Genomic DNA, 16257 nt, shown 5'->3' with positions numbered 1-16257 from the left:
GTCGGCGGAGACCTTACGGGAAGAGACAGAGCGAAGGCTTCTTCTGGCTTCATTTAATTAGCTGACCACCGACCGGATCGGTTGTGGTTTTCGCGGAAGAAAGTAAGAGTGATCTTGAGAAGTAGTCGAGGCGTTGTGCGTCACATGATGCAGTACACGGCAGTACTGCTTGCAGCTGGCCTGCTGCTCGTGGGCCATTCTTTCGCAGCACCGTACGAAGCAAAGCAGGCGTCCGGGGAGCTGAAAGATTTCACGTTCGATGAAATCATCCCCAACCAGTTCGGATTGCGAGGCTTCAACGGGACGTGGCTGTCCGGGGAGGAGTTGCTGTACCGGCAGGGTGGAGATTACGTGAAGCTGAACGTTAACGCCGGGGACAGTGTGGTGGTGGTGACGACTGACGCTTTGGTAGGTTGGCGCTAGGCTTGTGGAGTGTGAAGAGGTTGTGAAGAGGTTCTCTCATCAACAGCTTGGTTCCCTTTCTTACAGAGCCAGTTCCGGGGAGCTTCGATTCAGCTGATCAAGCCCGACTTCACCAAGGCCCTTGTCCGGTACGACGTTCGAACGGTAAGAAGAGAGCGAGAGAGAAAACAGGATCCCAATTTAATATGCAAACTCATCTCTTATCAATCTTACCTCTCGTCCGCAGGTGTTTAGACATTCATCTCTATCGAAGTACGCAATCTACGACACCTTGAGCGAGTAAGTAGATAACATTGTCGTCAATCGTAGCAACACTCCACTTAAGCGTTTGATTGATGTTGCCCACCCCTTCAGCGCGGTGTACCACATTGCCAACCAGGAGGAGGTGTCCATCTGCATCCTCTCCCCGACCGGGCAGAGTCTCGCTTACGTCAAGGATAACAACGTGTACTACCGTGCCTCGCTGCTTGACCCCGTGGAACGTTCCCTCACTACCAACGGCGTGCCGGGCGTGATTTACAATGGCATCCCCGACTGGGTGTACGAGGAGGAAGTGTTCGGCACGGATGCAACGCTGTGGTTTTCGCCGAACGGGCGCCGCCTTGCCATGGCCAGCTTCGACGATCGGGAGGTGAAAGAGTTCACCTACCATCTGTACGGGTCGCCGGACGATACGGACAAGCAGTATCCGGAGGAGTTGCGCATTCGCTATCCGAAGGTGAACACCACCAACCCGACCGTACATCTGCAGGTGACGGATCTGTCCGCGACTGACCCTACCTGGGTAGAACTACCAGCCCCCATTGCGACCGTTGGAGAGGATCACGTGCTCGGTACGGTTAACTGGGCCGGCGAAGATGTGCTCGGTGTCATCTGGACCAACCGGCGGCAGAATGTGGCAACGTTCCAGAAGTGTGCAGCCGTCAGTGGAACCTGCGCCGAGGCGGTAAGATTTGACCGTCCGAACGGGTGGTACGATCTGTACACGCCACGCTGCTACGGCCCCGATCGGTGCTTCCTGATGGGAGAAAACAACGGTTGGCGTGCTGTGATGGAGCTTACCGGCGATGGATCGACAGCACCGATTCCGCGCACTCCGACCGAGTTTACCGTGTCCTCCATCAACGGGTACGACGAGACGACACAGTCCCTGTACTACACTGCTGTACCGGCCGCTCAACCACACCACCGCCATGTGTACCGCAACGCAGAGTGTCTAACGTGCGGCCTAACGGACGAGCTGGAGGGTTCTTCGGTTCGTTGCAACTTTGCAAGCGTTTCGTTCAGCGCGGACCTCTCCTACATGGCGGCGACCTGCTCCGGGCCGACACCTTCCTACACGCAGATCTATCGCACGGCCGACCGTCAGCTCGTACTGGACTGGGAATGGAACGTGGAGCGGCGCGAGCAGCTGAAGCAGTACAAGAAGGTTGCGGTACGCTTCCTGCGCGTTCCCGTCGGTGATGATGGGCAGTTTGAGGCATCGGTAAGGCTTTTCCTGCCGCCCGAGATTGACTTTGAGGAGGCGGCGGCTGGTACGGCCACCACCCGCAAGTACCCGATGGTGGTGAATGTGTATGCCGGTCCGGACTCGGTGCGCGTGACCGATAGCTTCAGTGTGGGCTTCGCGAACTACATGGCGACGACGAAGGGCGTCATCTACGCGCAGATCGATGGCCGGGGTACGGGCAACCAGGGCTACGAGTTCCTGTTCTCCATCAACAACCGGCTCGGAACGTACGAGATGGAGGATCAGATTGCGGTGGCACGGTATCTGCAGGAGCGGTACGCATTTATCGACCCCGAGCGGACGGGTATTTGGGGCTCGAGTTACGGCGGCTATGCGACCGCCATGACGCTGGAGAAGGATCACGAGCAGGTGTACCGGTGCGGTATCTCCGTTGCGCCGGTCACTTCGTGGATGTTTTACGGTATGAATGGAGGGGGGATTGATGTTTGATGGATGCGTTTTTCTAATCAGAATCCACTCTTCGCCCGCAGATTCCATCTACACCGAGCGCTACATGGGCCGCCCGACAGACAATGGTGCTGGGTACGATCGTAGCGATATCAGCAGCTTCACGGATGAGTTGAAAAATCATCTCTTCCTATTGATTCACGGCACGGCGGACGATAACGTGCACTATCAGCAATCGATGGTGTTTGTCCGTGCGCTGCTCGATCACGACATCGACTTTGAGCAGATGGTAAAAAACAACAACATTGGCGTCTTTGTGGCTCTCCCTCACTCACAATGGGGTATCTCTATTTTGCTTTATTCTTTCTTTCTGCAGAGCTATCCGGATGAGGCTCACTCGCTGTCGGGTGTTCAGCGCCATCTGTACCACACGATGGACCAGTTCTGGGATCGATGCTTTGCGTAGAATTCGAACGTTTTGTAAGACCGCTTCCGGTTCACGTTAAATGGAAACTAGTCTCTAGCAGTAGAGCGTTGTCACGTTCGTGTGTTTTTGTATCCGAAAAGTCAAGATATCTACATCAAGGTGTGCACTTGTAAGTACTTCGGATCTATTTTGAATGTGTTGTGTGCAAAAAAAAAGCAGTAGAATCACCAAATTTCACTTTCGTTTAATAGTTTTACTTTATTTAGCATTTTTCTTGCCATCTTCTCCGCTTCCTTCCATTCCACTCTTTACGGTATGGCTTTCACATAGTCAACCGGGGTTGGCCGCCACCCACCCACTACAGCAACCCTGCCGGAAGTGGATTGATTTTTGTTTATAACGGTCTTTTTCAGTATTTTCTTGTCGCTTCTCTTCTCCGGTTCTTTATAACTATCCTGTACTGTTAATTGATTCAGTGTGTCAGTGGGAATTTTTTTTGTTTGTATGTACTTTCTCTGTGTATTTGTGAGGGTGGAGGACTTTGTGTCATAACTTTCATTTCCGTTCTCTCTGTCTCAGGTGCTTAAGAAGCGAAATTTCAAAATTGATTATTAAGTCGATCAAGGGGGGGACATGTGTTTTTTTGCATTAAAGAGCGTATCTTTGTGTCTGCCTGTGTGTGTGGTTTGTGTAGGAGGTTTGCATCATTTGCCTCTGGGGTACGCGCTAGCCTTATATTTATAATATATTTCAACCGGGGATTTAACCGGGGGCGCGTTTAGCGTCCCGGCGCGCGCGGGAAGGAAGGAAAGATAAATGCAGTATAGCAAAATATGTGTGTATTTATTTTTGTTTTTTTTTTTCTTTTCTTTGCTACGCTAACACGTCACGGGTGTACCCGGGTGTGTCCGCGTCCGTCTCCTATCACATCGCGTGTTTGTTTTGTTGCATTACAAGCAGCAGAATTCATATGATATGCATTTGCAATTGTTTCTCTGTATTTCTGTTTTTCTTTTGTTTGGCCAACGAATCAGTGCGAACCATGTCTTCATCAGAGCAGGAACAGAAGCGGCAAAAGGAAGCTAAAGTAAAAGACCTGCTATTGTGGGGGTTTCCTTTAGTGGCGGGGCATGGGCAGGAGTTTGGTCCACCGTTGTTTTTTTTTACATACTCTATTGCAGGTTCGGTTGGCGAGAAGAAGCTCAAAATAATATGGCTCTGCTTTGTGGGGAGCAAACATCAATCTTTTGTCATGTGTTCTTCACATTAAGCTGCTATTTTCCCCTCTTCTTCTCCGCTCTATCTGTGTGTTTGTTTGTGTGTGTGGGGCGTGTTTTGTTAATTCTAATCTTTGGCATAGCAATTGTTTGTTGCCGCATGTCTCAAGGTGTGGTGCATCCTTTTTTTTTTGCTTTTGCAATCTGCGCCCGCCGCCGGGTGCCATTTATGGTAGCGGTGGTTTTCAAGTTGTGTGTGTGTGTACTTTAAATGTACAATCTACTAACGGGGATGGCTTTTGGTGGCTTCTGGATGAAACGTAGCTTACGGTTAATTGAGTTTTGGTGATTTTCTTCTTCTCCGGAACCACACATCAACCTGCTTGAACTATAATCTTGCCATTTTTTGTTTTGTTTTGCTTCACAAGTGACCAAGTTTAAGCCCTAATGAATCCTGTGCCATGTCTGCAAAAAAGCGACATCTACTGTTTATAATTCCTTTTTGCACCTGCTACTCTACAGCAAATCCTAAATGTTCTCTCCCTCTCTCGTCTCAGCTACTTTACAGTCTTGCATCGGAGTATCTTTTTTTTCTTTTTTTTGTTCAATGTCCACCATCCATTCCACTTTGTTTTGTTCGTTGGCTGCTGTGCACAATCAATAATTCTGTTTCGCTCTCATCAATCCACTTTCAACTACAACTGTACAACAGTGCAGCTTGTGCGACCTCTCTCTCTCTCTCTCTCTCTCTCTCTCTCTCTCTCTCTCTCTCTCTCTCTACGCTTCTCTTACTGCCACAACCTAAGCCGTTCCCCAATGTGTAAACCCCTGCCGCCCTTCTACTCGGCCTCCATCATCAGCCAAGCGTTCCATCCACACTAAATACTTTAGTATAAACGGTCTCGGAAAAAAGCTTGTAAAAGCGTGCAGTAAAAGATTTATTCACTTTCGTTTTGTTTTCGGTGCACAATTGTTAAACGTGGCTGCCCCACATATATCAAGGTAATGGCGCTATTAGCAATCTGCTTCTATTTGTTCGTTATTTTCCACCAAAAAAGAAACAATCATCTTCTTAGTCTCTCGTGTTGATGAGCGAATCAATGAATGAATGTGAATGAATGACGTCCCAGATGTGCACTGTACTCCGCTAGCACACACACAAATTTAGTCTAAAAACATCACTTCCGGATGTTATCCTATTTTTGAATGTTTGAATCCTAACGGGCTTTTCTCTTCGGGTGTCGTCGTTCAGCGCGTACTCTACACACCATTCCTAGTGTTTCACCATCTAGCTTTGGAGGCGCTGTACCGGTGTGGAAGATGGTGGTTTCGGTGTCACTCAGCTGGTTGACCACCACATCCCGAAAAAAGTTAAATAAACGAATTTACAATTTCCTCTTAATTCGAAACACGCACTTTTATAACACGCTTAAAACTGAAACATAACATAATGACGTGTCACAGAGAAAACAAATGTTCTAACCGAGCAAAAGAAGGGGCGATGATATATGTATGGCGCGCGCGAGCTCGCGATCTTGGCGAATGATTGTGGAAAGCGGCGGAAACATGATGAGCAATGTGTGCGGCTCAGCCGGTGCATGCCTGTGGTAGTAGGCCGTGGCATTCCCACTCGCTTCAACAAGCACTTCTCATGCAAAACAACGCACCAACCAAGTGTAGGTGTAGTGTATCATCAGGCCATGCATGCTTCCGTTTTGGCCATAATAGTCCCCCCCTCCCCCGGTTTGTTGGCGAAGAGATGATGCTGGGTGTGGTGTGGAAGGGTCTTTGGGATGTTTGGAGCACGATACACACTCACACACTCACACACACACTCTTACAGTTCGGCCAGTTCCTTACTCTCTAGATCAAGGCGCTGTTTTCTCTTGTTGCGGTACCGCATGATGACCGCAAACACGATGCCATTAACAACAAATAGGCCCGCGATGATGAGCGAGGGAATGAGAATATCTGCGGAAGAGAGAGAGTGAGAGAGTGAGTGGTGCGTGAAAATGAAGTTTCGTAGTGAGCCTGCATTTCCATGGCAACTGGGGCTGGGGAGGCAGAAAGATGAGTAAAACACCTACCGTAAACAGTGTCCGCCTGCTTATCCGACATGTTGTCACTATCGCCGTATCTGCGCTTCTGCTCGTAATGTGACACTAGACCGCTGCCTTCGGTAGCTCTTTTTTCTAAAAATAAACACCAAAATAAGCAAAGATCGATCAGTAAGGGAGGGATGCACTATGACGCGGGGAGGGTGTTGTCTTGAGTAACACGTAACACGGCAGTCAAAATAAATAACGATTTGTATCGTGGTGGGACGACATTCCGATAGCGTTGCGTTCGGCGTGCCGGTTGTTTGGTTTTGTTTGATCTTTATAAACTCTCTCACCCGAACGCGGACTATAGCTGCAGTGCACTATAATGGGTGGGACGGATCAAACGCTATGCTGCTCCGGGCATGGGAACTGTACCATGTGGGACGTATTACAAACTGAAGTGTGTCGTCTGTGCCTTGCTTTCGGACTCTTCATGCAATCAACCCCACGGTCAATCGGACAATGATAACGGATGACCAGCCTATTGCTTGGCGCAATGCCTGACATGGCAGCTAGCAGCCAGCGGCAAGAGATAATGCTTCTCGACAAAGAAATATATTATCATTTAGCCAAGATGGCTCGCTACGTACTGGGAAAGGAGGGAGGGATGTTGTGTGCGTGAGCGCATTGGATTTGTTGATAGGGAAGTTGATTATGTTGCCGTCATAGTTCAAGTGCAGCGCGTGCTGGAATTCACATTATTGAACGATTCATCCCACTCTTCCATACGGAATCGGTACAATCGCCATAAAGTAAGCCTATCACCAATACCAGCTTAGTGGAATGAATTTCGTTCCCTTATGGGGGTCTAAATTAGACCTTCGGCCCCAGTCACGCCCCACCTTTCCCCTAGATGCCCAAGGAGTCGGTACACGACCCGAACCGATTGGTGTGAATGACGATACATCTCGCATGCCTTCAATTGGTGAAGAGTCGCCTCGCGCCAATAGCGGTAGGCAGAGGGGGCAAACGGTTGACGTCTTGGCGTGTTCGATTTTTCGCACGTGGCCGCCGGTAGCGACTGTTGCTCACCGGTCTGTCTGGTCGTGTGATGTAAACGATTGTGTTAAAATTTTCAAACGCTGCTATTTACTAAACATTTAACGACCGTTTTTGTGTGGTGTTTGCGTCGCTCGAACGTGTCAATCAGGGACGACCGGGGGTTATATTTATCCACATGGACATTGCGACATAACAGAACCACGTTGTAATATGAATGTAGCCTTTCGTCTCAGAGAAAAAATACTAAACCTTACATGATCATTTACCACAATCAGAGTTTTAACTAATAAGCGAATCAGTTTTGAAAGACTACATGAATAAAATAGTGAAATATTTAGCCTTTTTTAATCGCTCTGTTTCTTTGAATTCTAAACACACTTCAAGCACGTGTGTAGGGCGTTTGTTCAAATGGCATAAGGGATACGTGACTAATGGGCCCTTTCCCTTGCTCCATTTTCTGGTAATTCTAATTTTAACTGGAGCACCACGCAACCAAATATATCCTTCACGCACCAAATACTTCGTGTCGTGGCGAAGGGGGCCACATAACTGAAACGCAGTTGCATTTGGAAGAAAGTGGAAGCGAATAAAGTTTAGACCTTCCTAAAAGAAAGACGAAACATTAGAAGTGGGATTAACAGTTGTTGTTTTTTTAGTGAATGATTTTAAGCAATTTTAAAAGTGCATTGGCCTTTGATTGGACGGCACTGTCATGCATGACTACCTTTCGCCACGTGTAGTCTGTCTGTACTTCTGCTGTATAGAGTAATTTCCTTTTTAACTTTGTATACTGCATCAAATTATTACACACAGTTCTTTGTCACACCACAGACACACACGCAACAAACAACAAACGCGTCTTGGAAACGTAAAGAATGTGCATCCATTGACCTTTCTATGAACTCCCTTTTCCAATGCACACGCCAACACGCACACACAAAGGAAGACACCAGCTGCTACCCGTGTATGCAGTTCCCGTGTAACTGTTGCAACTTACCTATGCAGGCCGGAAGGGGTCGGTGCCAGGTGTGCTTCGCTGTGCAGATCAGCTCGCGGACGGTTTCGCCACTGTCGGGAAAGACGTGCAACGGATCACAGACGTACTTGACGCGATGCTCGGTTCTTCGCACCAGCCGCATATGCCCGGGCGTGGGTGATGGTAGTTCGCAGCCCAGCGCTGGTAATAGAGAGGCAAAACAAGGTTTTACAAGACGACGGTTTACACGCGCGTTGCAAGAGCGCACACCAAAACTAACGTAAACAACCCCCGACGGGTTGCGATATACGTCAGATTGAACTTAACGAAAGCGTCAACTTTGCAACGAAATTAAAACTGAACGAAACATTTCACGTGGAAACGTGGGATGAAATATTTCAAACGGCGCGTTTGAAATGTGAAATTCAAATTAACGGCACAGTTTTGAACTAAAATCATTCTCTTTGGACAAGTTAACTTGTAATTTAACAATTTTATAATATTTTATGATAAAAAATGGATAGATAATTCCACACTTTCCCTCCTTCTGCCGTTACTCACCTGTGTAATGTATCAGGACACCTCGCTTGGGATAGATCACTTTGGTTGTCGTCCGTACAGAAACCTTCGCAGCGCAAAAGCAGGACCAAAAGCGAACAAAGAAAAGGATAATTTAGTGCCTTGCAGCAAACAACACTGCCGAGCGGGGGCTGACTGCCCCGCGCCTGTAACATAATTAATCATACTTTCGGTCCATTCGTGTACCCACCTCTAGGCGTTCCTGTATGCTGACGATCTCGATCGGACGGCTGCTCTCGGTGCAGCTGTGAAAGAGCGTCTGGTTCGTGTTGAGATCGACTACTTGCAGATAATCTCGACACTCTTCGTCGACTGCCCGTACCGTCCGTCCGGATGTGGAGCAAAGGGAAGAGAAGAGAAAAAAAAGTTCGTTGCATTAAAAGCTTCTATAGCCTACACACGACACCGAGAGAGGAGGAGAGAGCAGCTTATCGAGCCAATATTGCCTTTCCGGATCTCTTTTTTGCCTCTCTTTGTTGCTCGATTGATTTATCTTAACTTACAGCGTAATGCTAGGTCCAGCACGGTCAGCTTAATCCTTTGATGCACTCCAGCGTAGAGCGTCCACCGGCAGGTACTGTCCCCGATGTAGTACTTCGGATAGCTCGGCGTCATCAGGAAGCCCTGGCGCAGTGGATGCTTCAGCAATGTCCGCTGCACGCTGCAAAAAGAGCCGAACACAATGGGCTGGATGATAAAAAGCGTCCCCCTCGCCCAAAAGTTTCGAACGACCCGCCACACCCGATTGTGGGCCACTTTTGTTCGAGTATCGATCGAACTTTGCCACTTACCTCATGTACTTTTTGTGTGACTTGTCGAGCCGCCGTCGTCCATCCGCATCATACGTCCTGGTACCGCCCCTTCCCCGATATCGCCCCTCATCAGCCTCATCGTCGTCATCGAAATCGTCCTCCTCCTCCTCTTCCTCCTCCTCTTCGTCATAGTTACCACCGAGCGGCGGGAACGGGCCCTGACTCTCATCAAACTCTTGCCGCACCGTTTCCTGTATCGTCTGGAACGTGCGATTGTTGAAGCTGAACGGTGGCGATGCTGGTGGAGTGCTTTCGTCCACTCCAGCAGCCAAGTTGGTCCGGTTTTCTTCCGCCGATTCCGGCAAATCCAACCGATCGACGTCCCAATGTCCGAGCGTAGTTTCGACGCTTACCGGTACGGTCGCTGGTGACGGTGTGGTGCTGCTGCCGCCGCCGGATGCAGCTGTCATGGATGAAGTAGTGACCGCTGGTCGCGTTGGCGTTATCAAACCAATTACGCTGATATCATCTTCCGGCCGTGCGCTCGGCAAGCCCTCGTTGCCGGGCTCCAGCAGCTCGTTGTCATAAATTTCGATGTCCTTCGTCGGGGCGGGCAGCACCACGATGTCTAGCGTTTCCGTCATTTCGGTCGTTGCGGTGGCGGCAGAGTTCACTGTCGGCTGGTTCGGCTCGGCCTTTCTTCTGCCGCCTTCGCTATCGACGATTTCGTTCTCGCTATCGTCCACCACGACCTCGACGTCCTTCTTGAAGTAGTACTCGTTGCCAATCTGCTTGATGTCCTCCACCACGTCCAGATTGGAGGGTAGAATTTTCAGCACTCGAAAGTCCTTAAACGACAGGGAAAGGGAAACAGAGTGCACATTAGCATCGGGAAGGCTTTGCAGGAAATGAATGGCCATGACCCTTCGGAGCCCGCACCAAGCCGGACGATGCGATGCGATGGAATGCGTTCTGGTTTTTTTTTTTTATTGAGCGACATTTGTTTTATCTTTCACCCATCCAGTGCGTGCGTGCCAGTGCTTTTTTCCGTTGGATGGCCACAATTCCGAGTGCTTTTTTTGCACACAAACGAAGGGTTAAGAGTGATGGAGAAAAGTAAAATAGCCAACCATTCCCGATGGAATTGTTGCGTGTTTTCAGACCATTTGCTTGGGAGTTTTAGGACATAACTGAACAACTTCAGCTGTGTGTAAAGTGTGTTTTTCAACGGCGAATGGGTTTCACCTTTTATACTAAGTAACTAGAAACAAAAGAACATTTTGCAACAAAATTAAAAGCTCGTGCGTATGATTGATCGGGACCGCCCAATATTAAAAAAAAACATCTCCAAATAAACCCAAAAAAAGACATCACCACCCCTCTTCTCTTCAGGCACAGTTCCAACAAACCCCCACCCCCTCCCCCACTCATGTACAATATCTCACACAATTCTCAAGTGCAAACAAAAACCATCTGTATTTTACAACCAGTGCTGTGCGCAATGCCATGATCGAACAGAACCCGGGGTGCGGAATGGCTGAATAAAACGGCCTCTAGGCCATTCTGATGAACCCAGTGCTGTGCTTTGTCGAACGATCATCCAACTCCACAGTTTTGTGCCGCGTGTGTCTCCGTGATGAAGTTCCTGCTGCTTGCCCTGTCCGTGTTCATGCTGGTGGTAAGCTGCAGATACCGTTGAACAAACCTTTATAGTAGCAACACAGTGACTGTAATCGATTATTCTTCCCATCCCATCTAGACTGCCAGCACGGCACAGTCCTCCAAACCGGCCGCTGTCGTACAGATGCAGATGACGGTCGGTAAGCTGCTGATGCTGGTGCGAGATCTTTCCGTCGCCAACAATGCATTCGCCAAGGACACCGAAGATCAGACGGCGCTAAACACTCTCTACACCACGTCGGAAGATCTGTACCAACTGCTGCCAGTGTTTGGCACGTCGAGCACCTCCACGCTGCCGCTGGTCACGCGGGAAAGGGTGAACAGAGTGATAACCAACTTTAAGGACGCTCTCACTAACTGGGAAACAGCCATGGATGAGCGCTCCGCCCCGAATGTGGTGAGCACGTTCAAGGCGGTCGAGAATGCGTTCCTGAGTTTGGGTGGAGTAGTTTTCTCGCTGTAAGATCACAGATGACTATGTGTAAAAATTATAATAAATGCACTAGATTAAGTTTAGTGCAGTTGTGTAAAAATACTATGTTATAGGCATATATTGGTACACATTCTTTGGAACAACGGTGCGTGTAGTACATAGCATCAACCGATGCTGCAAACAGAGCATGTGAAACAACCTGTGTCAACAGACTGTTCCACCACAGTGATACAGTGTCGGCGTATAGCTGAAGATCTTCCAGGGGATCTAGGGTGATCGCTACACAGTGCACAATGGAATAGTGAGAAGAGTTCGGCGAAAGAATTGGCAAACGAACACCAATGTCTTGGAATTCATACATCCATTTTCGCAATGTGTACACAATTGTTGCAAATTGATTGTTTAAACACGTGCAAACCCACAAGATGAAATGGATCGTACCGCTACTACGTAATTCCAAGTAACTCCGAATAATAATTGGAAATGTACGACCAATTGGCTCTTTTAAAGCAATTTCCAAAAGCGCAACCTTGAAAACGAGACTTTGTTAGAAGTTTTGCATACTTGTTGGCGCTTTGTGGTCGTACGGGCCACTCTTGCGTTTCAGGTTTTGCTGTTTCGTTTCCCTCCATCAATGCAATGCACAAAACGAGAAACCACAATCTAGAAACCCCAGTCATCCTCTTCAGATTGCATTGCATCTATAATTCAACCGACCAAACGAGCTGTCCTTTTAGCTGCCTTACAGTCGCTCTTTCTCTCTGCAATTATTACCCCCTTTCGTCTCGGGCACACGATCAACTTTACGTTGCGTGGTCGAACGGAAGGGGGGAAGGAAGTCTTACCTGGGAGAAAACTTTCTGCCGCTGGCGGTTCCGGTTGCGGGTTGCCGTCGCCCCATCGGTCTCCTGCTGATTGCGATCCATTTCAGTGTCGTTGTACCGATGCTGCTGCTGCTGCTGCTGGTCGTGGTGCTTTTGATGCTGTTGCTGTCGCTGCTCGTACACACCACCTTGCTGGTCCTCCTCCGCCTCCTCGTCGTCCACGGGTTTAAGAATTTTCAAATTGTGAAACGAATGTATCGTGGCCGCCTGGAGCGCTTCGGCACGCGGTTCTCCTGCCGCGGCACCGGCTCTGACCAATCGACGGTACGGGGACCCAGCGCGTCCGTCACTGAGCACCGCCAAAGATTCATCGTCGTCTCGCAAATCTTCACCGCCCTCGTTCTGTTCGGAGGACGGCTCTGCTGAGCCTGGGCCGGGCGCATCATTAGCGGCTCCATTAGCGATACCACCACCACCACCATCCCCGGCCGCTGGTGGTTCCGAACTTCCGAAGGCCGTCTCCGGGTGGTACGACGTTTCGGCAATGGTGCCTCCGTCGCCTCCAGAGTCCTCGTCCGTGTCGCCGTCCAGCGGCTCCCAGTGGACCTCGTTGCCGACGATCAGATGCTCGCCGCAGTACTTGCTGATGCGAAAGTCTGAAACGAAACGGGACGAGGGGATAGCAAACGGTGAGCGAACTTTGTGTGCAGTGTAATTAAATACTTGACAAATTTGTGAACACAATTTACGGTGCAAGGAAGGCAGGTGCTGTAATGGAGCGGTTCTGGTACTGTCGGAATGGATCCAAGGCCGACCGGGTTTCGTTAAAGAATGAGAGCAAATTGGTGAAACTATTCCATTGTACTGTGCTGTGAACACACACACACACAGTTCGGGTGTAAATATTGCATTTTGCAGCTTAGTAAGCATTAAGTAAAGGGCACTGAGCAAGACAAATATACGTGTTGATTTAGTTTTCAACCCTTCTTCTTATGACGAGTCCATACACAAAAGGTCACTCCAACTGTATGAATTATTCCTGCAGAAGATGTAATGAAACACACAGCAGCTACCCACATACGTATGCTGGCCGGATATCAGCATCCGATTTACATACCCAGGCATCTCACCAGGATTCGTTAAACGTCATCATGTTCCTCCTGCGCCATGTCCTTCATTCGGATTGGGATTGTAAAAACCACAAAAGACATACCGAGCAGGAAGAAGGGGTGTGTTGGAGCAACGAATAGAAACAATAGACCAGTAGTTGTAATGTTAGCTACATTTCCGACCATCAAGGCTTCATTTCTAGCTACCGTTACAACAGTGCATCCGTACCAAAACGACCATGATGGCGATGAGGATGATGGTGATGATGATGTGGTTTGGGTTTGTGGTGGTGGTATACATTCCACCACTCCTAATACCTCTGGACAATGGGCCGTTCATTTGCGATGACTTTTTGAAGTAAGCAACAAGGTAGGCACATGTGGAGCCAGCAAGTAGCCGTGCTGGGTATGTTCAGTTCCTTTAGAATTGTAAATCACAGTAGGCCTATAAAATATTAATGAACTGTCAGGGGATAGACACGGCGCAAGATGCACGATGACAGTTTTGTGCAAGTTTGCAATAAGTGCAAAACGGTGTGTTTTTGTCAATTGATTTAATTGAAATTCAAAATACAGAAACATCTCCGTTGCTCCATACGGCACTCCAATAGCAGCTATGCGATAGTCTTGGGAAGAGAGTCAAGGTCAAGTCGTCGTATGCACTCATAGTATCCATACCCGAGCCCTAACACTGCAGCAACTGTAACCAAGACAATAGAATTGGTGTGTTGATGCTTTGTACGCCTTGGTTTAGCACCGAAAGCAAGCGTCGTCCTGTCGACAAGAGGATGCTTTCCACAGAAGTGTATTGAGTTTTGCCCTTGAATCTGTTAGCCATACTGCCCTAGAGATGGTGTGCTGAAAGCAACCATCCATCAGGGCACGCTGCTGTTGAGATGATGAAGAAAATCTCGAAAGGTCTTCGCTTCTTCAACTGACAAAAGCAGCTCGTGCGGTGTTTGCTGTTATTGTGTCTTTGTTGTTCTGCAAGCCCCTCCCGGTCCTGGTGGTCGTCTAAGGATATTCCCCCACTTGAAGTTTGACGAAGGGGTCGGAAGATGAAGTGAAATGGTGGGCTAACAATGTCTGGGTAGCTTTTGTTATTACGCTCCTGAAAGACGTCCGACCCACTTGGGTGAGAATTGGTAATTATTTTTACGATATCATTACATCCATAATACAGCTTTGATATATCTTTTAGTAAGGTTAGACATATCAGTTATCTTCGTGGCATGTTTCAATGAAACTACTAGCATGAAATTGGAGTTCTTTTCAGATGAAGTTTCCTATCCATTGTTTGCTGCTTCGTTAATTTCTCGTCTATCTTGGGAAAAATACTTTTCCAAAAGGAAACCCGCTAACTTCGCCCTCTAATGGTGCATTATTATCAACAAAAACTCTCTAAAAACACTCTCAGTCCCTCAGAGGCGATTCAATTGCCGTTCATAAAGCATACTTTCAAGTACATTAAATTAAACTCTCTCTCTCACACACAAACACACATTATCACGGAGGTAGCTTCAGGATCGGTCCTGGCTGGGGTTTTCCTTTCCGTTGGAGCAAACTGGAGCTAATGCTGGTAGGTGGTAGAAGTATCGTGTGGCCAGACGCTCCTTCCATAAAACCGAACGATAAGTGTCACTCGAGAAGATTGGAAAGCGTTATACACTATCTGACTCGAATCTAATCTGATTTTAGTATCACTCCTAACCCAGTCTAGTGTATACGTGTATGAATGTGTGTGTGTTTGTTTGTTTGTGTGCATTTGTAGGTAGCTCTGGGTACGGAAAATGGCACTTCTCTTGCCTTTACAGGGTTTCCCACGATTTATTGGTTGGTTCCCACGATTTATTGGTGCGTTCCCACGATTTTTTGGTCATTTCCCATAATTTTTTGGTAGCAACCCACGATTTATTGGTCGGTTCCCAAATATTATTGGTCGGTTCCCAAATATTATTGGTCGTTTCCCAAATATTATTGGTCGGTTCCCAAATATAATATAATATAATACCGACCAATAATATTTGGGAAACGACCAATAATATTTGGGAACCGACCAATAATATTTGGGAACCGACCAATAAATCGTGGGTTGCTACCAAAAAATTATGGGAAATGACCAAAAAATCGTGGGAACGCACCAATAAATCGTGGGAACCAACCAATAAATCGTGGGAAACCCTGTATCTGCTTCACTGTGAGAAGAGGATTTTTCTTAGAGTAATCTAAAGATTTTTATCCCCCATCGGCGGTAGACTTTGTGTTCTTCGCGTTACAACTTTAAGCAGATTACGGAGAGGACTTACAACACGTCCGTTTATTATTTCAATCATCACATAAACACTTCAATAAATAAGCGACCTTCAGGCATTGCTTTCATCGCCCCCGGAAAACGGTATGCGAAGAGGAATGAGTTTATTCCATTATTTTAATTAATGAAGCCATAACATTCCCATTAAAAAATGATAATAGCGATCTGTTGATTCTGTATTGTGCTTAGATGACTGGGTTCGTGGGGGAAAGAACTGCAAACAAACAGCTATGAGCATAGCTATGAGTTTTGATCAAAGCTTGTGTTTGTTTGCACTTGCTTTGCATAAATAAAACAATCAGCGATTCTATTCCTCGCATTGCTTTGTTACCATGCACAATTGTAATGCATTTTACAAAAAGTATGTCACCATTCCGAGAAAAAGCCCATTCAAGTTCCCATTTCAAACAGTGACCTTTCTGAGTCAGAGCTACATTAAATCGCATCCACCAACAAGGCAGGGGCTTTAGCAATTGCGCCTCTGATTGATTTTTAAACTGTATT

The 16257-nt window shown here is 47.7% G+C and overlaps 3 protein-coding genes across 4 annotated transcripts in view; 2 read left to right on the top strand and 1 right to left on the bottom strand.

Moving 5' to 3' along the window:
• The first annotated feature begins 48 nt into the window (after positions 1–48).
• On the top strand, positions 49–2870 carry LOC120954842 (venom dipeptidyl peptidase 4). The gene is made up of 6 exons (XM_040375092.2): positions 49–408; positions 490–567; positions 650–702; positions 778–2354; positions 2425–2630; positions 2718–2870. Exons 1-6 carry the CDS (start codon positions 145–147, stop codon positions 2805–2807), a joined length of 2268 nt encoding a protein of 755 aa, XP_040231026.2. The 5' UTR covers positions 49–144; the 3' UTR covers positions 2808–2870.
• Positions 2871–3000: 130 nt separating this feature from the next.
• LOC120954841 (uncharacterized) overlaps positions 3001–16257 on the bottom strand; it is a 74219-nt gene continuing 60962 nt past the window's right edge. The window contains exons 5-13 of one of the 2 annotated variants that reach the window (XM_040375091.2): positions 12355–12989; positions 9436–10244; positions 9148–9305; positions 8835–8956; positions 8627–8690; positions 8087–8266; positions 6073–6177; positions 5846–5956; positions 3001–5328 (exon numbers count right to left, since the gene is read on the bottom strand). In XM_040375091.2, coding sequence (XP_040231025.2) covers positions 5321–5328; positions 5846–5956; positions 6073–6177; positions 8087–8266; positions 8627–8690; positions 8835–8956; positions 9148–9305; positions 9436–10244; positions 12355–12989 — 2192 coding nt within the window. In that variant the 3' untranslated portion in view covers positions 3001–5320. Of the gene's footprint in view, positions 5957–6072; positions 6178–8086; positions 8267–8626; positions 8691–8834; positions 8957–9147; positions 9306–9435; positions 10245–12354; positions 12990–16257 lie in introns of both variants that reach the window. The other variant, XM_040375090.2, reaches the window with a different exon arrangement.
• On the top strand, positions 10929–11609 carry LOC120954845 (uncharacterized). The gene is made up of 2 exons (XM_040375095.2): positions 10929–11074; positions 11156–11609. The coding sequence occupies exons 1-2, from the start codon at positions 11033–11035 to the stop codon at positions 11537–11539; spliced, it is 426 nt and encodes a 141-aa protein (XP_040231029.2). The 5' UTR covers positions 10929–11032; the 3' UTR covers positions 11540–11609.

The sequence above is a fragment of the Anopheles coluzzii genome, chromosome 3 (assembly GCF_943734685.1).
Source record: "Anopheles coluzzii chromosome 3, AcolN3, whole genome shotgun sequence".
NCBI classification, from domain to species: domain Eukaryota; kingdom Metazoa; phylum Arthropoda; class Insecta; order Diptera; family Culicidae; genus Anopheles; species Anopheles coluzzii.
Note: the sequence above shows the minus strand (reverse complement) of the source record. Positions and strands in the feature narration are given on the sequence as shown.

Coding starts and splice junctions, on each gene's coding strand:
- LOC120954842 (XM_040375092.2), top strand. CDS start 145: ATGATGCAGTACACGGCAGTACTGCTTGCAGCTGGCCTGCTGCTCGTG. Junction 409..489: donor TGGTGACGACTGACGCTTTG/GTAGGTTGGCGC, acceptor CCTTTCTTACAG/AGCCAGTTCCGGGGAGCTTC. Junction 2,631..2,717: donor ACATCGACTTTGAGCAGATG/GTAAAAAACAAC, acceptor TTCTTTCTGCAG/AGCTATCCGGATGAGGCTCA.
- LOC120954845 (XM_040375095.2), top strand. CDS start 11,033: ATGAAGTTCCTGCTGCTTGCCCTGTCCGTGTTCATGCTGGTG. Junction 11,075..11,155: donor TGTCCGTGTTCATGCTGGTG/GTAAGCTGCAGA, acceptor CATCCCATCTAG/ACTGCCAGCACGGCACAGTC.